General features: G+C 36.6%; 1 protein-coding gene across 1 annotated transcript in view; it reads right to left on the reverse strand.

Moving 5' to 3' along the window:
* The window catches only part of PTPRD (protein tyrosine phosphatase receptor type D), a 325,556-nt gene extending 319,678 nt beyond the window's left edge, over nt 1–5,878 (reverse strand). The window contains exons 1-3 of the mRNA XM_044920761.1: nt 5,788–5,878; nt 3,710–3,855; nt 175–316 (exon numbers count right to left, since the gene is read on the reverse strand). Of these exons, the coding sequence (XP_044776696.1) occupies nt 175–316; nt 3,710–3,855; nt 5,788–5,878 (379 nt within the window). The remainder of the gene's footprint in view (nt 1–174; nt 317–3,709; nt 3,856–5,787) is intronic.
* Between the last annotated feature and the right edge of the window lie 18,888 nt (nt 5,879–24,766).

Raw genomic sequence — 24,766 nt, forward strand, 5'->3', positions numbered from 1 at the left:
AAATGCACCCACACTTTGTTCAAAAGTTTCACCCTTATAAACATTGTATTTAAATTCATTTCCCATTTAAGTGTCATGACAACTCTAATCTTTTTAGTGGTCCTACAAAAGAACACCAGGGATAGAGAATTTCAACAATAATACAAGCAACAACCTTGTACTTGAAGTACTTACCACGCAAAACTGTGAGTCTGGTGGATACGCTTATTTCTCCCACATTATTCGAGGCCACACATTCATAAATAGCCTCATCCCGCGGAGTCCGTAAGGGTTGTATTCTGAGTACTGATCCAGATCCATCATCAAACTCTATTACCTATTAGAGGAAACAATAGCTGTCACAGGTGTTGTTACAATTGTCTACCTCTCAGCTAAACCTTAATACAGTGGTGAACCAGTCTTTTGGCTCAGAATAAACACAGCAGCATTTTAAGACTGAATTTTGATACATAGTAGTAAAACAGAATAACTGGTTTAATTTAATGAATCTTCTCCTGAACAAAGGGAAAGACATGTAACTACAAATGCAAAGTCTACTGAAAACCATCCATGGTCTACTCATGAAAATATTCTAGTATGTGCGTCTAGGACAATTTGACCCTGTTAATTTTGCAAGAGACTTGTTGCTATGATGGATAACCTTCTCAAATTATTCTCTCACAGCATGTATGCATATGTGGATCGACTCAATAATTGGACTGTAAGGTGAAGACATAATGCATACCACCACAGACAGCTCTTCTGGCTTAAAGAGTTTCATCCTGAACAGTATAGATGAGCAAACCATGAAGAGAAACTGCATAGATCTAATACTTAGGCAGCCAATGAGATGGCTTTCACAACCCAAGAGACTGACGGCATACATTAATTTTGCTATAAATCATTCCAGTATTTGTTCTAGCTTAGCGTTTTCTGCATTTTTAGGGCATTTTTGCTGTAAAACGGAGGCTTGCTTCAACGGGCAGAAAATTAATGTCCTAAAGAGTAAGCCTGAATTCACTATCATTACGGACTACACTCTGAAGCAGTTTAGCAATACTAGATATTTGTCAGCTAATTCAAGTACTACTTCAAAAATGATAATGATGATGATGATGATGAAACTGATAAATATAGGTACGAAACTGTGGAGTCCTCTACTTGTCTTTTCTATAACTATACTGTGCTCTTTCAGCTGCTCACTGAGATGCTGTGCTTTCTGGTTTTGGTGAGGTATTCTTTGCATTTCCCTGTGACTAATAGTTCCATGTGCCTAAATTATGAATTGAGAATGCCTTGTAAACACATTTATTGGGATGCTCAATCCCCGGTTTTGTGTGTAAACAGGCTTATGTCAACATATGGAAGGAAGATCGAATGTTTTTAAAATATATCCACTTCAGGTCCTTTCTGCATTCTGTTTATGTTTTAAATTCACAGAGACAGCCAAAATGTCCCACTTCCCAATGCACCACAATTTATTTTCAACTCTATTAAGCATATATTTTAGAGTGAATCCACTATGCATCATGGGAGAAAAAGTTTCATAGTTGCTAGAATCTTTGACAAGTACGCCATAATTGAATATATATATATTTATAAACATCTCTATATACTTTAAACATTTAATTTATAAACATTAAACATCTGTATGTATTTATATATATTTAAATATATATAAATATGTTTATAGATATATATATTTATAAACATCTCATGGCTTAATGTAGAGAAAGTTTTAAATATCCCTAACGCCAATTTAAATTTTGATTTTTTCCAGTTTTATTGAGAAATAATTGGCAAACATCACTGTATAAAGTTTAAGGCATATAACGTGATGGTTTGATTTACCTGTATTCTGAAATGACTACTACAGTAGGTTTAATTAACATCCATCATCTCATATAGGTACAATAAAAAGAAAAGAAAAGAAAACAATTTTTCTTCCTGTGATGAGAAGGCGTATAACCTATCCCTTAACAACTAACTGATATGTGTCACTGTATGTTTACATTTCTGAACTATTTCCTAGAGTTAGACCTATCATCTTTCAACAAACACTATACTACACATTACATGCTAGTGTTGCAATCTCCAATTTGAAAACCTTATTTAATACCCAGTATTGATTGTGCCCTACTTACTCTAAGCCAGACATTGTATTTGCCACTGGAGATAGAAGAAGCAAAATCAGTCTCATTTAGAGCTCTCAGAGGCTTTATAAACTAGCAAAACAAAAAAAATACATATATACTATTACAGATTTTAAAGATTCTCAACCCAAGACTCAGCACTATTTGATATACATGCTTCATGTAAAAATAACTAATTTTCCTTGGCTGTGTTTATATGATTCTCATCTGGAATTATGTAATGAAATGTTTACTATTACAATTTAATCTTTGTTACAAGATTTTGTCAAGAACCTACTGTCACCAGCAAGTATGATGTCAAACTTCTCTTTGATAAAAAAATTCAATTTCATTTAAACTAAAAAAAAAAAAAATGTGTACTAAAGATCACACACACATCATTTTCTACATGATATAGGAAATATTTCTCAATGATTAAGATTTTTTTATGTTTAATCACTGAAGGTATTTGATTTTCAAACAAACATAATTTTAAATTTATAATTTGTAAACTGCAGTCTACATTTAAATTTCTACCAGTGTAATTAATTATACCCTTTATAAGGCATCTGGACCATTTATTGCTCTGTGAAACCTGGTAAAAAATGAGTAAAATCAAAAATGTTCTGAATTTTGTACTTGCTATATTTCTTTAAACTAGAAACTGCCTTTATTTTGCCAAGCTATGAATTAGGCTATGAAGTATGTCAGAAACTCAGGTAAAAGAAAGTGAGTTTTACACTTTGGGGCAGTTTGGAGGTCTTTGTATCCTCTAAGAATCAAGCTATTCTCTTCATGTCTTAAATTTCAGGCATGTTATTTTGTGCTTCTCCCAATTTTTCTCTGCATATCTTATTACCTATTTTTCACCTCCCAAATGAGCAAATTTCTGAGCCATTAGTCTCCTTAAAAACATTCAAAGTAATATCTGAATTATGCTTCATCATCTTCAAGTCACTGAGCTTTCTTGAGTAATTTATTCAAAGGTTTAACTGCAATATCAACCTGGTTGGGTATGTTCTTCCAGAGTAGTGCTTAGCCCAACAACTGGAGCTAATTTCTCATTTTAGTTCATGGTACTTGTAAAACACAGCTTCATCTGCTGCCCAGTACCCATTCCCCTTCTTCCTTGTAATAGGCACCTGAATCTCCTATGGGAAAACATTGCTTCCCCACTCCGGGCCATAGGGTTGGATGGAACCGACTTCCTTCCCAGCAACAGAGGTAGATTCTGATTAACTTAAATTAATTGGCCTGTACCAACCAGTTGTCCTTATACACTAGTCCAGGGACAAGCAAGTAACTCAGTAAGAGCTGGGAGCATAGGAAGCTTTCACTCATCTTCTAGCCTTGGTTGTGGGAGATGGATACCCAGAACACTGAGCCTGATACAATTAAATACAAAAGTTAGTCACCTGAACCCACAAATTCCTTTTCAAAAAGCCATTTAGAACTAAGTTTTCCAACACAAGCAACAAAAAGAAGGCCATATCTCAGTGATTAGCACACTTCATATGATAGTAAAACAAGCAATATACAAACCAAAGATACAACAGATACATTTTTCCCCCAGAGAAACAGAACAATGGACCTAATACCTCAAATCTCTGATTGCTGACTTTCTTTCCTTTTTTGTTCCAGACAATTTTAGGTCTTGGGTCTCCTGTAGCTTGGCAAATGAAAGAGGCAACTCCGCCAGAGACCCCTGTCTGGTCCACGGGAGTTCTTGTAAACCTTGGAGGTGCTGAAATAAACAGAGATAAACATCACAGTTAGATGGAAAATTGAAACACAGAGTACTACCCCTCTGCCACCGCTTTCCCCACAGCCCTCAACCCCACTGAGGCCGGTACATACATATATATATGCACACACCAGGATTACAAAATTAGAGAAGCACCTTTTACTTTTAAGGGTAGTTTAAAGGGGAGGGAGGTAACTTTCTGGTCAAGATATCTGCTAGTGCTTTTATTGCTGAAATCTGTATTAAGGCAGAGATCCAATGACATCCGAAAAGCAACATCACACATTAATTTTTATTACCAGTATAAAAAAAAAATCCAATTTGTCCTCTGTAACAAAATGAGCTCATCAATCAAAGTGAGTAAAATTTTAGCTCTTTGATGCCATTATCGGGGCACTGCCAGAAAGTAGCCCTGCTGCTGCTAAGCCATTAAAATTAGTGACATTTAAGAGAAATTCTAGGAAATTTTAGAGAGACAAGAAATATAGCCCTGAATTAGAAGGTTTAGCAAGAAACAGAAATATGGTAAAATGGTAAAGTGACTCCTTAACCTAAATATTGTGCTCTGCCTTACTTGAAACTTAACTTCATAATTTGCATAAAGGATGAGTCAAGAAGCCTCCAAAGTCATAGGGGGCGGAAAAAAAAAGGAATTCCTGTAAAAAAAAAAAAAAAGATGTAGACTTTAAGATTCCTAAAGATGAAAGGCTAGAAGTTGGAGGGTTTTTAAATGTTCTCTACTTCCTTAAAATGTTCCTAACATTCACCCTTTCTCTTCAAAACCTACTTATTATCCATCTTGCATTTCCAGATCTAGAAATCTATTATATGAGAATTAAGTAAAATGAAGATGGGTATTTATGCACAAAGATATCTATTATGCCATTTATTTAGCAAAGATTATATATACCCTAAATATAAAATAAAATTGGAATTGACAGTGAAATGAACTATGGCATGATAAGAGAATATCATACAGTCAATGTTATATTGATAAAGTTTTTATAATATGACATGAGAAATACTTGTGATTCAATGATAAGCCACAAAAACATCATACACAATTCAATATGAGGGGTATCAGATAATAAAGAAAAATGCACCCCCCCAAAAAGATGGGACAAAATGTGCCAAAACACCAGTGGTGGTTTGGGGGAGAAGGTATATTCATTATTTTTCCTACTTCTTTACATTTTTTCTCACATCCTTGAGTTTTTGCAGTTATGTTGCAATTAAATTATTTTAATTCAAAAGCATCTTACTTTTCCATTTCATTTTCTTATCCCTATTACAAATTTCCTCTCTTACTGTTTTTCACTTAAATGCTATTGAAAAATGGTTTCAAGCAACTGTAGCTAACATTTATTTTGAAAATAATCCTTAGATTTTAAGAAAGAAGAAAATAACAAAGTTCATCACTGTTTGCTCATCACCATATTTTCTCTGCCTTGCTTTCATGTTTCTCACATGATGCTCCTGCTGGCTTGATGGTGTGTTCTGACTCTGATCTTGGTTTTCCTGGATTTAGGGAGGCCAGACTCACATCTCACCTCTCCCATAATGTATATGTATCATCTTGGAGAAAAAGTGTCTCACTTTCCTGTTTTTGTTTTTGTTTTTTTTTTTTAAGATTTAATTTACTTATTTATTTGAGAGAGTAAGCATGCCTGCAAGAGAGAGCACAAGGGTGGGGAGAAGCAAAGGGAGAAGAAGAAAGAGAATCTCAAGCAGTCTCCATGCTGAGCACAGAGCCTGACATGGAGCTCAATCTCACGACTCCGAGACCATGACCTGAGGTGAAACCAAGAATCAGATGCTTAATCGATTGAGCCAGCTAGGTGCTCCCTAACTTTCCTATTTCTTAACTGTAAAAATATGAAATGTAAAATAAATTATTTTTCAGAGATCCCTTCCAGTCTTAAGATTTCTAGCTTAGTGTAGCATCTCCACGATGAGAGAAAGAAAGAAGAGTGAGGAGAGGCATCTTTGCAATGTTAGTGTGGAAAATGAGTCTCAACCTCATCAACAAATTGGTGATAGCAGAACTAGTGGAAACACAGGTCCCTCTTTGTTCAGGAATACTAGGAAAGAGAGCAGGCTCCCACAGCCCTGCTCTCTATCACATCCTACAACATCTCTTGGTAGCAGTACAAACTAGATGATTACCAGAACTGCTAGAAGTACTTAAAATGATTTGAAATGACTAACAGTGAGAAGAATAAAAAACACTGTACACTGATGTCACTTTTCTGGAAACAAACAAAAATGATATTAGAAGTGTTTATGTTTTTCATTCTGCTGTTGCAAACAATGCAAATTGATAATAACCACACACTTGTCAGCATCTAATATGAAAATTATAATCATGCAATTAAAATTCTTAGGGAATTTCCCTGGAAAAATAAAATGTATTGCATTGCTACGTTAAATGCTACAATACTGTCATTTTTGGAACCTTCTTCTTCAAAGTACATAGTTTAAAAATTGTTGACCCTGATTGAAAATGAATTTTAATAACCTGTTTTCTCCTTTAAGTTCCATTTTGAAATTTCTTGCAAGAATGTGTGAATGAGGTAAAGGGCTATGGTATAAAATGACTATGTACTAACCAGAAATTAAGTAAATCTAGAATATAGGATGCTATTCTTCTTGCACCTGGTTTTGTTTTGTTTGTTTTTTTAAGGGATAGCATCCTATTTCTCACCACAAAAAAAAAAAAAAAAGAAGGAAATATGGAGATTCTGACACTCTACAAATAGGCAATGACTACTAGAACAAGTGCTTCCTAAATCTTGGTGAGGGGGGCACTAAGGACTCAAATTACTATTAAACATAGAAATCTGACTTCTAAATGGAAAGCACAGAAGGCAAATCCCCCCATGTTCTCAGGGAGATGATGTGACTACCATTCCAATGTTCAGATGTATTTCTCGCTTACCTTCCTTTTCTGGTCATACCTGAAGTCTTCATGCTAATATTCACAAATATTCAAATCTGCAGTATTAGGACCACTGGATGCTACTATAAAGATTTTATTTTTGGAGATGAGGTCAAGTAATGAAATTAACCTATTGAACTGTGAAAATTTGATTAAAATAACCAGTTAGAATCTGCCTCAGATCTGGGACTATTTTCTTAAATCCTACTAAATACAACTATAGTGACTCAGTATTCTTCAAAAAAAAAAAGTACTGAAAATGCTCCTTAAATGTATTATTTGTAAACAAGAAATGAAATTGATCACACTACATTAAAAAAAAGGTATATCAAGTGCATGTACACAGAGCTTTTTATTTTTTTTAATATGAAAGACATTAGTCTTCACAGACAAGAAAATCATGACTTTCTCATGGGATCTGATGTCAGTTTTTCTACATGTGCCTACAAAATCTAAACCGCAAAAGGGTAAATGCCATCATTCTATGATACAAAGTTTAGTTTCGAGATATGTAGTAAAATGCCTTCAGTGAGCATGACTGTTGCCTAAATAATCATCTTGGCTGGTCAAACTCTCAGACTGATGCTGTCAATGCAAGGCAGCCAGCCAAAGGAAAGAAATGAGAAAGAGAGAAAACCAAACTTAATAACTCCAACAAATGCTTGAGGCAAGTAAAAGTGTTTATTCTCAGAGGCGTATAATAAAACATAGCACCACTTCCTCCTCTCTAATATCTCAGCTTACTAAAAGAAGCGAAATGAATCTTCTGCCTTCTTTTGTCATGGATATTACCCAAATTTAAGTCAGGCTCTGAAGATAGGAAGAGAAGAGAATCCACATAAAAGCATAAAACAAAGACTGCTACTAAAAAACCACACAATATGACAGCCTTAGGTCTGAATAATCAAAATCCCCATGTTTATCCCATGAGATACACTTGGAGATACACCAAATACTACACTTGATCTAACAACAAAAAGAGAGAGAGAGAGAGGAGAGAAAGAAAGAAATATCAAGAGCTTAAAGATGGAAAGACATTAAAACTTTACAGGCACCAGTACTTAGATAGACACCGTTCTGTTATCATAGCTGACCGCCATTGCTATCCACCCAAAGCTGCCAGCCTTGCGCTTTGCAAATACATTTCTGCTCAAGCTGGTTTTGACAAGTGAGGAGTATGACCTTTCATTAAACTAATGCTGGGCACTGCAGAGGTCAAATTACTGTTAGACCCAGAAAGTCTGTTTTCTAAATGGAAAACAGAAAAGCTAAACATGCATATGAGTCAGAACAGAGGCATGACTGATATTCTAGAACATGCCTGCCATTCTCACTTGCTGTTTCAAAGACTATGCATTCTCAGGATACAGACTCCAGCTCTGGGAATCTGGTAGATTATTCTTCCCTACACATCTCAAACCGCTGATTGATTTTTGCTTCTAAGAGGTTAGTTTGTTTCTTTAAATATAACCAATGCACAGTACCCTTGCATCTAATGATTGTAATATTTTGAAACCATATCAGGTTTCAAGTTGTTAGGCTCTCTGAAGACAAGGAGATAAGCCTAATGAACAGTTATTGTTATTAAATTAAGGGGACAGACCCTACCAAGACCAGCAAGCTGCCTTTGACCATCCTTAACAAAGTGCTCTATCAAGGACAAAATTCTCCCCTTAGTACACTATATTAGATAGAGCTAGACATTAATGGGGGAGTACCACTGAAATCTACTAGTAACATCCATGCAAGAAAGGAATTTATAAGAAATTCTTAAAGGTTAAGAAGACAACTCAGATTTGCAGTAACTTGATTGGCCAACTGAGAATCACTTAAAACCAATTCACAGAAAGGACTACACACTACAAAAGGGAAGGGAAGAAATGAGAGTGCCATTTGTCTAATTTAATTCTAATGAATAAGCCGCTTCTGCAGACATCAAGGAAATATGACGAATGAGGAACAAAACTAACAGCATGTAACTAATTGGCTTTGTTTCTTTCAGCTGATTAACATTTCCTTAAATAGAGAGTTCTGTTTTTAAAGGGGTATTTGTCATAATAATGTACTTAAAATCTTGAAAGGGGAAGGTTAATGATGCTATTTAATGATACTAAGGGAGAGGATGAGGGAATGTTCAGTAAGAATATGTAGATAGTTCTGTCCTTAGGAATCTGCTTCCTCCCAAAAAGGTGTTTGTAGAATTTATGAGACTGTCAACTGAATTCAACCCCATTTTTTCTTTCTCTGGAAGTACCGGGAAGGGAAGCTCAGGAAATGCAGAGCATAGCAGGAGTCAGGGGTGGTTCTATGGATAATGGCCAGGTCTGAGGGTATACGAGCTATTGGGGTTTTACAGTCCCTTCCTGCCACAACACACTCATTATCACTGCCCCAAGCACAAAGAGTGGCTAGAGTTTAGTGGATGATGAATTCTGTTATGATTCATTTGATCTCTGCTGGGCAGGAATGGAGAGAGGAAAGAGTGCCTGAGATACCAGCAAAACCCCAGCGGTACATGAAAAGAAAAGAGGGAGTTCCCAAAGTTGACGCATGATTGTAAGGGAGGCAGAAGTGTGGCACACACATCAGGCTGAACTGGTTTCTACGGCAGATGGTCTACATAAACTGGGACCAGTGGGGACATCTATCCTATCACATGGGGATCTGAACAGGGTCATGTCTGATATCCATGGCCAGCATAGACCTTCAATGTCAAACAGACTTTTTCTGAGTCATCAATGGTGCTGTCTTTCAATCTATAGCCTTAAAATTTGACTTAAGAAGCATTATACTTCAAAATGGGATAGAGAAATAACAAATCTTTAGTGAATACCATGCAGTGGACTAATGTTCTACATATCTCTTGTGCAATGTTTTCCATAGTCCTGAAAGATAATAGCATTACTCCTATTTTATAGAATTATAGAAAGCTTTACAGTACTATAAAGATTTGGAAGGAAAGAAGGAAAGAGGGAAAAAAGGGAAAAAGAAAGGAAGGAAGGCTCCCTGAGGTTATGAGTGAGTCATGGACTGTTGATCTAATTGTGAAGCCCCAATATTCTTACTGTGCCAAACTAGAAAATGGGAAGTTACAATGATACTGCATAGACAATATGGTACTCAATTTATTGTATATGTTCAAATCTGTTTTTTTATTATTATTATGTTATGTTAATCACCATACATTACATCATTAGTTTTTGATGTAGTGTTCCATGATTCATTGTTTGCGTATAACACACAGTGCTCTATGCAGAACGTGCCCTCTTTAATACCCATCACCAGGCTAACCCATCCCCCCAGCCCCCTCCCCTCTAGAACCCTCAGTTTGTTTCTCAGAGTCCACAGTCTCTCATGGTTTGTCTCCCCCCCCCGATTCCCCCCCTTCATTCTTCCCCTCCTGCTATCTTTTTCTCTTTTTTTAACATATAATGTATTATTTGTTTCAGAGGTACAGGTCTATGATTCAACAGTCTTACACAATTCACAGTGCTCACCATAGCACATACTCTCCCCAATGTCTATCACCCAGGCACCCCATCCCTCCCACCCCCCACCACTCCAGCAACCCTCAGTTTGTTTCCTGAGATTAAGAATTCCTCATATCAGTGAGGTCATATGTTTTAGTTAAATATATACTGACTGATTTCTTAAAGGTTTGGCAAATACTTTGTGCTGTATTACAGCAATTATTTTTCACTTGTTAAGTGAAAAAGGTCACTCAGAAGGCTTATTGAAATTATTCTTCTAATTTCCAGGAGCCAATTTAAATCAGGGATAAATGAACTATGATGCCTAGTCAACAGATAAAAATCAATGACACAAAATTCATAAACAGATCATGTAAGTTCCAAGGTTAATATGGTAGAGTACTTCTGTATTATTCAGTGTATACATTAAGTTCGTTCATGGTGGATAAAGACACTGATGTTCTTGACATCAATTTCCCCTTTTCCTTTCCAAAGCATTTCAATGACATATTGTAGGTATGTCTACACCATTAATTGTATTAAGCCTTAGCCTTGAATTCTTTGAAAATGACTCTAAAGCAGTCCTCCATTGGGTAGACTGATGTCTGTGCCTCTGTATAACTATCAATATTCAAGTTGACAAAGGATTGATACATACACTGACAGAAAGAAGAGGGAAAGGAGGAGAAGGAAAAAGGGAAGAAGGATAGGACGAAGAAATTTGACTTAATGGAAACATTAACTTGAACTTTCCCTCAATGTCAAGTCCTCATTTCTAACTGCTTGAAAGATTGTCTTGCAGCATTCCAAAATTATTATCGTGGAAATACATCATGCCATCTGCCTTCCCAATCCTCCTTCTCTTACTGTTTCCATTTCTATTTGTGGCACTTCCATCCTTCCAAACACCCAATCTTGCAGCCCCGACCTCTTCTTTGTCTTCTTCTCCTCCACCCCACTACCATTCAATTATTAAGTCCTATAGATTCTGCTTCTACTACATCTCACTCTTTTTTCATATCCAATAACAACGAGTATGATTCTCCTGTAAGATGGACATTAGAATCACTTGGGAGCCTTAAAAAAATAAGGACAAACAAAAAAACCCAAAACTATAGTGCTTAGACTCCATTTCAGACCAATTCAAATAGAATATCAGTGGGTAGGGATGGGTAATTAATTTCCAGAGGACTCTAATGTCCAGCCAAGTTTGAGAATCACTTAACGATACCATAGTATCTAAACTTTCCCATCTGGTCACCCTCACTTCAGGTATTTATTGTTACAATCAATATTACACATTATCGATGACCCTTCTTTGCCCTTCCCACCATATTCTTTGAGGTTTGTAAAAATGCATCTATGATTAAAGCTCTTTTCCACTCAAAAGAAACATAAAAATAAATGAGTTTTAATAGCTTGCCACTGTCAAATAAACCCAGAAATTTTGTTTGGCTCTTAAGATCTTTCAAAGCTGCTGCCAACCTATTTTTCCCAAATATGTTTTACCTTTGCTCATCAAGAACTTAGAATTCCCTGTCTCAGTGTCCTAGTATATGCTATTCCCTTGCACAAAATGTTTTCTGCCCCATTTCTGAATTTATAGAAGTTTTCCATTTTCAATCCCATGAAATATCTTGAAGCTTTCTTTGAGCCTCCCATGTGGATGAAATCTGCTCTTATTTTATCTCTTATTGTATCTCTTAACTCTTTTTGTACCTCTTTTATGAGTTAGAAAAGTCTATATTTTATTATAGCTATTTTATGCTCATGTATTTCTCTCCCTTCACATTAATTGAACCTTGAGAGAAGCATTTGTGACCTGGTCATCTCTGAAGTCCCATAGCTCCTATTCTTCCCTGGCACATAGTAGGTGCATACACAGACTTGATAAAAAGCTCTCCAAGGTTCTATACCCCCCTAATCCTTGGCTATACAATTTTTGAGTATTTTGTATGGATACTAATATTGTAAAAATGATTACTGTGCCTCTATTTGAATTATGTTTGCTTATAGAATCAATTAGCTGCAGAATGCAAACTTTATGTAATACACATTGACACTGTAAAACACTGATGTGACATGGTGGGAGACTGACGGAACCAACCAGGTCCTAAGCTGGCAAAATGTAGCATAACCAAACCACACATTCATGTGCCTGCCTTAGGACTGACTTCAGATGAAGTATAACAACTCAATGGATCTCAAGCTCTTTTATGAATTCACTCCACCTCATTGTTATCACATTGTTATCCTCCACTCTGACTCTTTTTATGCTTTTCATTTTTAAGTAAGATGACCTTATTTATTATACATAATAACATACTCATTTTACATAAATAAGAAAACATAAATTAAAAGAAATTTTAAAACATCCTAATGGTTATCACCTTGATGAATATGTTTTAAAATTGCTCTATGCCCATTTAATATTTAATAATTTTTACATAAAACAGGTTATATTATACTATTATTTTATAGTCCACATTTTACTTAAAATATATTTTGTATATCCTTTTGTCAATAAATATTTAAATTGAATATCATTTTTATATTATAAAGCATATAGATAATATTTTAATTTACTATTAAACATTTAGATTGTTCCTACCTTTTCAGTATTATAAAAAATGCTTCAATGATTATTCTTACAATTACATCTTTGCACATATAATCCCTTGCACATATAATCCCTATATGTGATTCATTTCTACATGTAAATTTTCAATACATATGATGTATTCCTATATGCAAAACTATTGGATCAAAAATTGTATGTTTTTAAGTCTTTTTATACATTTTAAAATAACTCATATATTCACAGGAAAAATATATACCAGAGTATCCAATTACCTAGACTACTGATAAAGCTGAAAATTATCACTTTATCATTGGCCAAATTTTTATCCCTTTGAGCTAACCAGGAGAGATAAAAGGTAGAGTTCAGAGAGTGACTGGTTTTGAGGAGAAAGCTGGAAAATCTCTCAAAAAAGAATCATTTAAAATACTTCTCAATTCCATTTCTCCTTAGCACAACAGAGTGTAAGGTAAATAAATGCTCAGTGGTGAACATTCATAGACCAATGAAGAAAGGAAAAGGATGAAGAAAAAATATCTACAAAACATTATTACTGAGAATAGTATTTAAATGCGATAGAAAATAATTTTTAATTTAAAAACACTGAAGTACATTTTCGTCTTCCCAATTATTTTTTAAAAAATCTTGTAGAGGGATGCCTGGGTGGCTCAGTTGGTTGAGCGACTGCCTTCGGCTCAGGTCATGATCCCGGAGTCCTGGGATCGAGTCCCGCGTCGGGCTCCCGGCTCAGCGGGAAGCCTGCTTCTCCCTCTGACCCTCTACCTTCTCATGCTGTTTCTCTCTCTCTCTCAAATAAATAAATAAAATCTTTTAAAAAAAAATCTTGTAGAGATGTGTGATTAACATAACATAATAAAATAAAATTAAAAAAATTTAAAAATCTTGTAGAGTTGAGATTACATATGAATTTGTCCGTTTACAGCAGTTAAATAAATTTCTAGTTTGTCTTATGTCAAGATATATTAATACCTGGTCATAAACACTTGTCTGACAGCAGTAAAAGTTGTATGGCCTCACCAATGTAACTTTTTTTTTTTAACACATAGCCATGGGATATTATGACCAAAACAAACAATCCCCTACATTCACTGTGTCTGGGCCATAAAACTTCTCTGAACTATTGACATGTTTAGTAAGACTGGCCATCTGTTTTGGTGTAAGACGCTCACAGTAACCACTGGTTTAGTAACATAAATTTCAGAAAGGCTGCCAGTGGTCTTGAATCACTCTTAGATACAATCTGTAAAGCCATTCTTACCATTCCCTATGCCAGACTCATGCATTCTTAATGAAAACATGTTATCAGCAGCACCATTTAGATATTTACTCAACATTTTCCACTTTAAGCCCCTGGGTTTGCTTACTACCTACTTATGCATTCAAAATACACAGACCGCGCATCCGTTTTCGTTCAATAGAGTGATAAAGGCCCTTATGCTGAAACAGATGAAAAGTCATGCAATCTCCCAGGCTCATTCAGTAAAGATGTAGGCAAATGACACAATATTTATTGGCTTTTTTCATATTCCCTCTAAATGGCAATATACTCACAAGGCTATTTAACACAGACACTGTATTTGACAAAAAAAAGAAACTACACTGACTCTTCAGCATCCTTTTATAGAATTAGTTTTCAAAGCAGATTCATTTATATCATTCACTGCTAATTCACTCATTAATCATAATTTATCACATCAGATGTGCTGATCATCATTAAAAGTAATCATTTATTCTTCATTCTAACCTGCTGCTTATCATGTACCTGCAAATTGGATCACACAGGAAAGGTAATTGGCTTATTTGAAAAGGAACATGAGCCCAGATATAATTGAAGTGGCGAAGAAAGAAAAACTGGACGATAAAACAATACCATCTTTGGCATTTTCCCCCTGATTTTCCCCCAATTTTATGTTCCCAAACTCCGGAATATGGATGCTATTACTTCCCTTCTAAGAAATTTCCAATATATCAATTACATAAATTATGTTTTATTATTGCTTCAGAGGAACTAGAATAGCATGTTGTGCTGGTGTCCCTTTAGACACCAGTAGCAAGCCAATGCCACCAAGAGAAGATCTACTGATATCGCTGTACGCGCTTTGAGCCAATAGGAGGTACTGTTTGTAACTCCTGCCTCCCAACCCAAGTGAGGTGTTACCACAACCGGCAAAAGCCTGGGTTATTTCTTCTAGGATAGATCCATCTTCCAGGAATAAAGGGACTGCAAGTTTTCATATATCACTTTCAAACTGGTAAATTAGCAAGGTACTTTGGAAAATAAAAGTAACTAAAATATTCCCAAGTAGCTCCAACATGGAAAGGGTGTATATGCACACACATGCACACACCTTCAGGAAGTAGTAAAACAGATCACAAAATGATGTTCAAATGTGTTTACTGGAGAAATTTAGAATCAGTATCATAAGAAAACCTTGTTATTAGACAAAAGAGCATCTCTTTACATATACTATTTTGATATGTTACAAAAATGATCTGTTTAAAAGAGAATATTGTAAAAATAAACTGCCCGAGTTTTTATAACACAAGAAATATTAATTATAAAATACATGTTTATAATAAATAGGATAGCATTTCCTAAAGAAAGTCCATAATTAATATGATCTTCAAAATGAATAATATTATGATTTTAAAATGCTTCCATTAATGAAACGTTTAAAAATCTCATTATTTAAAAATATTTCCTTGGTACTCAATGTTTTATTTTAGGGTATATTACCATTTGTTAATAGGTACATATATAATGAATAAGAAATGGAAAAAATAAAATGCAAAATTGAAAAAAATTGCCTGGCCTATACAACAATGTCGGTTAACAGTGAAATGATGATTTTAAAAATACATTTGAAAAATGCCCAGCATTATTCACATTTAGACCAATATTTTGCTAGAGATCATAATACTCTAAGTTTCTAAGGCTTATGTCCTAGCTTCATTCTGTGCAACACCTAGCATATTGTAGGCATTCAAAACCTTTTTTAAAAAGGCACTATTTATTCCTTTGGTCATATGGGTATTTTATGTATGAGTCTAGTCCTTCCAGATATTTTCCACTAAATTTAGTTTAGTTTTTTTTTTTTTTTTTTAATTCACTTCTCTGTAGACCCAAAGCCAAAAAGGTATTTGGCGGCGATTTGCAGGATTCCAAATATTCTCATTCAATATTAGGTAACTATTAGAACCAATAACATTTTGTAGGATATTAAAAATACTCATTTTCTGGTATCCTTCCAAATGAACACATGTAGCAAGCAAAAGAATGGCATTCATTTTACATATTAAATCCATCCTTTCTAAAATAAAATCGAATTCTTTTTTAGAGTCAAGAGAAAGAATCTACATTCATTCAGCACAAGTTGGGGAGAGTGTTACACTGAATTTAATCTTGCTAACAATGATTGATCTCTGAATTCTCAAAGAGTAGCCGTTACCCATCCATTCTCAAATTCTACTCAGTGAGTTATTTGGGGGTACAAAAGATGGAAAGCATGACAACTGGTTTATGCTAAGGCTGTGAAGTCATGTACAAGCAAGCTATGATAATAATAGATGATCACCCAGGGCCATGGATTGGCCCTGTCTACACAGAAAACTCAAGTTGACATTAATTGGATCCTGGCACAGAGAGAATAGGGTACAATTTCTTGTTTTGTAGATGAAAATAAACCTTTAAAGAACTTTAATAAAATGAGCCCTACATGGAACAAAGTATAATGCTATAATCTAATTCTTGCTCTTTCTTTTTTTTTTTTTAAGCTATGTCTCTGTAAAATAACCCTATCAGCATTTCCATGACAGCATGTTAAATCTGAGGAGGAAATGTCTCATTCTTGCCGCCTGTGAATTGAAACACATACAGATTTAGAAAGCCAACAAGAGGAGGGGGAAGGGGCTTTTTGGTTTTTTTTTTTTTTCTCTTTTCCTGTCCTCATTGAAATCTGTTATGCTCTGGCCAATCCTTTTGTTCCCATTTTCTCTAACACCATCAGATTTAACTACACAAATACCCATCTCACCTCTCTTGGTAAGAGCATTTCGGTAACACTTGAACCTAGAGACATGAGGTAATACTACTTACTCAAATAGTCTGGGAAAACTTTTCAGTCAGATTAGTTTTCAAATATCAAGTCCCTAATTTGTATCCCTGGGCAGTGCAGACCCTGGTACCAGCTCATTTCGGTGCAGATTATGCATGCTTTTCTAGAGAAACACATTATCTGAGCCCCAGGAATATGGGAGGCATTCCAAAACAGCACAGACAGTGAGGACCTTTATTTGCCAACTAACTTTTCCCCCCCCATTCTCTGATTTCCAGCTCAGGGTATTAAGTAAGAAAACAAAGGGTTTTCCCACACAAAAATAACCTTTTTGAAAAACCTGCAAACAAGGTTTTAATTACACTATTTACCAGTATAGACTGCGTGCAGAAATACACTAAAGCATTACTTGCTATGGCTTGCTTTCTTTTTTTCCCCCCTAATTTAACTGTTGCAAGTAACATCACAGCAATTTAAGTTAGTTTTGTGACAAATTATTAAGACACTTATTTTAGAAGGAAAATCAGCCAATAATTACTGCCCTGGCAACATGGCTATTGTTTAGAGCAAAACAGAAGCTGTGGCTGACAGCTGATGGGCCCAGCCCCCTGCTATCCTCAGAACACATTTGCAAATACGCAAAGCCTCTTGCCAGACCTAAGCATGCAGTAGCCACCCTTTCATCCAGCAGGGCTACACTGATCCTCTTATGCTGACTACAATAAAATGACACCATTTTAGGACCTCCTTCAAGGTTGGACCTAGCTTTAGATGCAAAAAAATATTGTATTTTTAATGATTCCAATTATGCAATAATACTGGCCTTTTTGCACCATTCTAAAATATCAATGTATAACCTAAGCATTTTTTTAGATACGTGCCCCAAAGAGTTTTTGTTAATGATCCCAAATCATTATTGAAAGGAAGAAAATGCTTCCCTTGTATTTGTGTAATAAGAGCACTTGTGAATATATGCCAGGAACACATATGTGAGAATTTGGATGAACTTAATCTTCCAGAATTAGAAAAACCGCCTCTAGATTATCCTGGGATAAACCTTGATTCAGCACCAAATGAAAAGATAAAGCCTCTGGGATGCTAAAAGTTGAGTGATGCATGCTACTTCTTTCCCTGAATCATTATATAATCTAATCATTCACTAATTTAATCAAAGGGAATGGCGTTTTAAAGCTCTTTGCAACACCTTTGTCAAATTTTACTACCTGAAGTCTTTGGAAACCTAGTGAGAGTCAAAGCTGCTTTTTGAGGTAGATCTAAAAACGCCATGAAATAGATCTTTTTTCAGGGCTGGAGTTTCAAAGGGAAAAAGACAAAAGAGGACGCTAAAGGGATGGGCAGCAATTAATATTTAAATATGCATCAGTTACTCCAATTCACTAAGTAAATGTCCTTTGGGGTTATCAGTGTTTTTCTGAGGCAAAATAAACAGAGGAAAATAAAACCAGTGTTCAGAATCTGCAAAACAAAGCAGTCACAACACGTATGCTTAAGCGACTGAACTAAATGAAAAGCATTTGGGAAAATGATCATTATTTTGCAAAGGGACATTATGATGGCTCTGCCGACTTCTACCATCCAGCTGAGGGTTCTAACAGTCAAACCGCCCTCACCAGTTCCCTGAAATCTCTCCCCCGCTATACCTTTCCCTTAAGGTCCCCAATCGGTTCTAGAATACAGCTTTCTTCCTTCCTATGCTGAAGGGTTGAGTCTTGCCTGAGAAAATCTCAGCACTGCATGGGCTCATGCCATTGCAAATTCATGCTCTAAGGCTCACCAGGACCCTGTATCATCTATTAATCACCTGCCCGCCCTGCACCACTCTCCAGCAGTCTATCCTGCACAGACCTCTCACCTCCAAGAGACTGATGCTCTTGCTCCCACTTCAATGGGGAAAATAATGCCATCCAGCATGAACTTGGTGGCAGCCACATCCTATCCGCTGTTTTTAAAAACTTCCCTTCAACTGTAGAAAGAGAAATTAGAGAAACGATTCCATTTTCAATAGCACCAAAAACCATAAGATACCTCGGAATAAACCTAACCAAAGAGGTAAAGGATCTATACTCTAGGAACTACAGAACACTCATGAAAGAAATTAAAGAAGACACAAAAAGATGGGAAAACATTCCATACTCATGGATTGGAAGAATAAACATTGTTAAAATGTCTATGCTACCCAGAGCAATCTATCCTTCAATGCCATCCCTATCAAAATTCCAATGATATTTTTCAAAGTGTTGGAACAAACAATCCTAAAATTTGTATGGACTCAGAAAAGACCCCGAATCACCAAGGAAATGTTGAAAAAGAAAAAAGCAAAGCTTAGGGCATCACGTTGCCCAATTTCAAGCTATATTACAAAGCAGTGATCACCAAGAAAGCATGGTACTGGCACAAAAACAGACATACAGACCAATGGAACAGAACAGAGAGCCCAGATATGGACTCTCAACTTCATGGTCAAATAATCTTCGACAAAGCAGGAAAAAATATGCAATGGAAAAAAGATAGTCTCCTCAATAAATGGTGCTGGGAAAATTGGACAGCCACATACAGAAGAATGAAACTCGACCATTCTCTAACACCATACACAAAGATAAACTCAAAATGGATGAAAGACCTCAATGTGAGGAGGAATCCATCAAAATCATAGAGGAGAACATAGGCAATAACCTCTTTGACATGGGCCACAACAACTTCTTTCAAGATACATCTCCAAAAGCTAGTGAAACAAAAGCAAAAATGAACTTTTGGGACTTCATCAAGATAAAAAGCTTCTGCACAGCAAAGGAAACAGTCAACAAAACAAAGAGGCAACCCACAGAATGGGAGAAGATATTTGCAAATGACGCTACAGATAAAGGGCTGGTATCCAAAATCTATAAAGAACTTCTCAAACTCAACACCCAAAAAACAAATAATCAAGTCAAAAAGTGGGCAGAAGAGATGAACAGACACTTCTCTGAAGAAGACATACAAATGGCTAACAGCCACATGAAAAAGTGTTCATCATCATTAGCCATAAGGGAAATCCAAATCAAAACCACATTGAGATACCACCTTACACCAGTTAGAATGGCAAAAATGGAAAGGGAAAGAAACAACAAATGTTGGAGAGGTTGTGGAGAAAGGGGAACCCTCTTACACTGTTGGTGGGAATGCAAGTTGGTACAGCCACTTTGGAAAACAGTGTGGAGGGTCCTCAAAAATTTAAAAATAGAGCTACCCTATGACCCAGCAATTGCACTCCTGGGTATTTACCCCAAAGACACAGATGTAGTGAAAAGAAGGGCCATATGCACCCCAATGTTCATAGCAGCAATGTCCGCAACAGTCAAACTGTGGAAAGAGCCGAGATGCGCTTCAACAGATGAATGGATAAAGAAGATGTGGTCCATATATACAATGGAATATTACTCAGCCATCGGAAAGGATGAATACCCAACTTTTACATCAACATGGATGGGACTGGAGGAGATTATGCTAAGTGAAATAAGTCAAGCAGAGAAAGTCAATTATCATATGGTTTCACTTATTTGTGGAACATAAGGAATAGCACAGTGGACATTAGGAGAAGGAAGGGAAAAATGAAGGGGGGGAAATCAGAGGGAGAGATGAACCATGAGAGACTATGGACCTGAGAAACAAACTGAGGGTTTTAGAGGGGAGGGAGGTGGGGGATGGGTTAGCCCCGTGATGGATATTAAGGAGGGCATGTACTGCATGGAGCACTTGGTGTTTTACAAAAAAAATGAATCGTGGATCACCACATCAAAAACTAATGATGTATTGGGCACCTGGGTGGCTCAGTCGTTAAGCGTCTGCCTCAGCTCAGGTCATGATCCCAGGGTCCCGGAATCGAGTCCCATATTGGGCTCCCTGCTCCCTGGGAAGCCTGCTTCTCCCTCTCCCACTCCCCCTGCTTGTGTTCCTGCTCTCATTGTTTCTCTCTCTGTCAAATAAATAAAATCTTTAAAAAAAAAAACAAACAAAACTAATGATGTATTGTATGGTGACTAACATAACATAATAACATAAAATTAAAAAAACAAAACAAAACAAAAACTTCGCTTCAGTTTATCCTGTTCCACACCAATTGCTTTTTTTTTTTATTCCCTCTCACCATCGTTGGCATCCATTTCCCCCTCTCCATACACAATCAACATCTTCTCTCTCTCTCTCTCTCTAATAGCTCCTTCCCTTTTGACAACGGTGTCTCACAACTGATAATCTGAGTCAGATTCCTTTTTTTGTGGAACTAGCCTGTGCACTATAGAAGGTTTAGCAGGGTCTCTGGCCTCTTTCACTAGATGCCAGTAACACCCTCTCACCCCAGTTCTGAAAAGGACACAATGTGGGAGGATATTCTAAGGTTTAGCGCCAAAAAAGTATATTATGCCCCAGTTATCCCCACAGTCCCTGGCAAACCAGAATGGTTGTTGGTCACCCTAGCTTAGGCCTTGCCAATTACTTGTTCAATTACTCCCTGTTCTGTATTTCTCTGTTCCTTGTAAGTATTTCCATTTCACAATTCACATTGCTTATAAATGCTGCTTCATTGTCTCTCTTCCCTGAAAGACTGAGACAACAAGAGGAATGACCTGTAGCATGCACTCCTCTAATATTAAAACTCTAAGCAAGAATTATGCCTCCACTGAAGTTTATTGAATTATCAGTGATTGCATGAGATTCAAGTATATAACCTTTGTGTATGGACATATTTTGGTTAAGGCCACGATGCAGGAATAAAGAAATAAATATAAACTATGCACCGATTTATAATTTTATTGAGGAATTATTTATTATAATCTATGAATATAACCCACTGGAAGAAATATATATACAAAAACTTTATTCCTTCTATCAAACACTGCTGGTAAAAAAAAATTTAATACATGAACATGGTAATTGGTCTATGTATGTAAAACCTCTGCTTGGATTTTAGTTGTGATGAAGGGAATATTATTCAAGATCATTAATCTCCCTGGTCTGTACTGGCTTCTCAAGTTGATCCTAATATGTGATATTATTAGCTCTTTCCCTCTCTGGCTTTTTTTTTTTTTTTTTTTTTGGTTCCCTGTTAGATTTTCTTCCCCTAGTATCTTAGTCTTTCTGGCAAATTTGTGTGGTGTTTCTGTTTTACTTCTGTTTTTAAGCAAAACAACTTCATATATTAACACATAGACAATATGAATTTATGTAAGATTGCTAACCATAACTAAGATATATAATTGGAATTACTTTAATAGTTAGCAAACAATGTGGATAAAAATAAATGATTAATAGTAAAAAGGTAAAGATGAGAACACATATTTATCAGTAAGTGATAAATCCAAAGTAGTTTAGAAAGTGCTCAAGTCTCTGTTTGACCAAAAATACATGGAGGAGGAGCAAGATGGCTGAGGAGTAGGAGACCTGGATTTCGTCTGGTCTCAGGAATTCAGCTGGATAGGGATCAAACCATTCTGAACACCTACGAACTCAAAAGGAGATCGAAGAAAAGAATAGCAACAACTCTCTGAACAGAAAAGCGACCACTTTCTGAAAGGTAGGACGTGCGGAGAAGTGAATCCGAGGCGATATTCGGGAGATAGACTGCGGGGAAGGGGGCCTCTATCAGCCCCTACTGGCAAGTGATAGAGCAGCGGAGACAAAATTGGAAATTTTAGAAGTCAGCTCCGCTGAGGGACGTCGATCCAGTGGCTAAGCTAGGGGTGGAACCCTCGCGGGACAGTGTGGTCTCAGGACCCTCGGGGTCACAGAAAGACCGGAGATGCCTGAGTGTGGCAGAGCTCCCGGGTATAGGAACGGGGAAGCCGACTGCAGAGACGGAGCGGAGGAGAGGCCTCTCAGCTCGGGGTTGCCATAAACCATGATCCACAACACAGTTGGGCCACTGCTCCTCCAGCAGGGACCCAACAAGCGGCAGATCTGGGGAGACCCATTCCTCCCCCAGGGGAGTGGCGTGGGAGCGCACCACAGGACTCTGCTGGGTTTGGAGACTCCAAACGGGGTCATGTGCCAGGGATAGAAATGCTCAGTCACAGGCTGGGTGAGCATGGAGTGCGGCCAGAGACCTGGGAGATGGGACTGATTGACTGCTTTTCTCTGAGGGTGCACTGAGGAGTGTGACCCTGAGTTCTCAGCTCCTCCAGGACAGAGATTGGGAGGCCGCCATTTTCACTCTCGGCCTCCAAAGCTGTAGGAAAGCTTGGAACAAAAGCTCCCGAGAGCAAACCCGAGCAGAGTACTTAGTCCAGACCGGGCAAAGGCGGGGTAATTCCGCCTCTGGCAAAGACATTTGAGAACCATGGCAATAGGCCCCTCCCCCAGAAAATCAGCAAGTACAGCCAGCCAAGATCAAGTTTACTGATCAATGAGAACGGCAGAACTCCAGCACTAGGGGAATACTGCACATAGAATTCATGGCTTTTTTCCCCATGATTCTTTAGTTTTTCAAGGTTAATTTTCTTAATTTTCTTTTTTTTTCCTTTTCTGTTTTTTTTTTAAATTTTTCTCATTCCCTTTTTCAACCAACATCTTATCAATCCCTTTTTTTAAAATCTTTTTTATTTTTCATTCTTATAGTCATTCTACCCATTCATAGTAGTTAACCTTATTTTTGGTATATATGTTTAAGTTGTTCTCTCTTTAAAATTTTGGGATACAATTTCTTCTAACAGACTAAAATATACCCTAAATCTCTAGTGTATGGCTTTGTTCTAGTCTCCTGCCTGATCACATACTCTCCCTTTTTTTTTTATTTCCTCTTCTTTCTTTTTTTGACCAACTTCTTATCTCCTTTTATAAAATCTTTTATAATTTTCATCATTATAGTCATGTTTCATCCCTTCATTGTATTTACCCTTATTTTTGTACATATATACGTTTTCTTTCCTTAAAATTTTGGGAGGCAGTCTCTTCTAACAGACCAAAATACGCTCAAAATCTAGTGTGTGGCACTGATCTATGCACCAGCCTGATCATTTTGATCATATATTTTTTATCTTTTTCTTTTTTTTTTTTTCTTTTTTCTTTCTTACCCTTTCTCTTCCCCCGGTTTCAGGTCTCTTCTGATTTGTTTAGTGTATATTTTTCTGGGGTCGTTCTTACCCTGTTAGCATTTTGTTCTTTCATTCATCTATTCTCCTCTGGACAAAATGACAAGATGGAAAAAATCACCTCAGAAAAAAGAACAAGAGGCATCACCGACTGCCAGGGACCTAATCAATACGGACATTAGTAAGATGTCAGAACTAGAGTTCAGAATGACGATTTTAAAGATACTAGCTGGGCTTGAAATAAGCATGGAAGATATTAGAGAAACCCTTTCTGGAGAAATAAAAGAACTAAAATCAAACCAAGTCGAAATCGAAAAGGCTATTAATGAGGTGCAATCAAAAATGGAGGCTCCCACTGCTAGGATAAATGAGGCAGAGGAGAGAATTAGATATAGAAGACCAAATGATGGAAAATAAAGAAGCTGAGGAAAAGAGAGATAAACAACTACTGGATCACGAGGGCAGAATTCGAGAGATAAGCGATACCATAAGACAAAACAATATTAGAATAATTGGGATCCCAGAAGAAGAAGAAAAGAGAGAGGGGCAGAAGGTATATTGGAGCAATACAGCAGAGAACTTCCCTAATTTGGGGAAGGAAACAGGCATCAAAATCCAGGAGGCACAGAGAACCCCTCTCAAAATCAATAAAAATAGGTCAACAGCTCGACATCTAATAGTAAAACTTACGAGTCTCAGAGACAAAGAGAAAATCCTGAAAGCAGCTTGGGAGAAGAGATCTGTAACCTACAATGGTAGAAACATTA

The sequence above is a fragment of the Neomonachus schauinslandi genome, chromosome 13 (assembly GCF_002201575.2).
Source record: "Neomonachus schauinslandi chromosome 13, ASM220157v2, whole genome shotgun sequence".
In the NCBI taxonomy this organism is placed as follows: domain Eukaryota; kingdom Metazoa; phylum Chordata; class Mammalia; order Carnivora; family Phocidae; genus Neomonachus; species Neomonachus schauinslandi.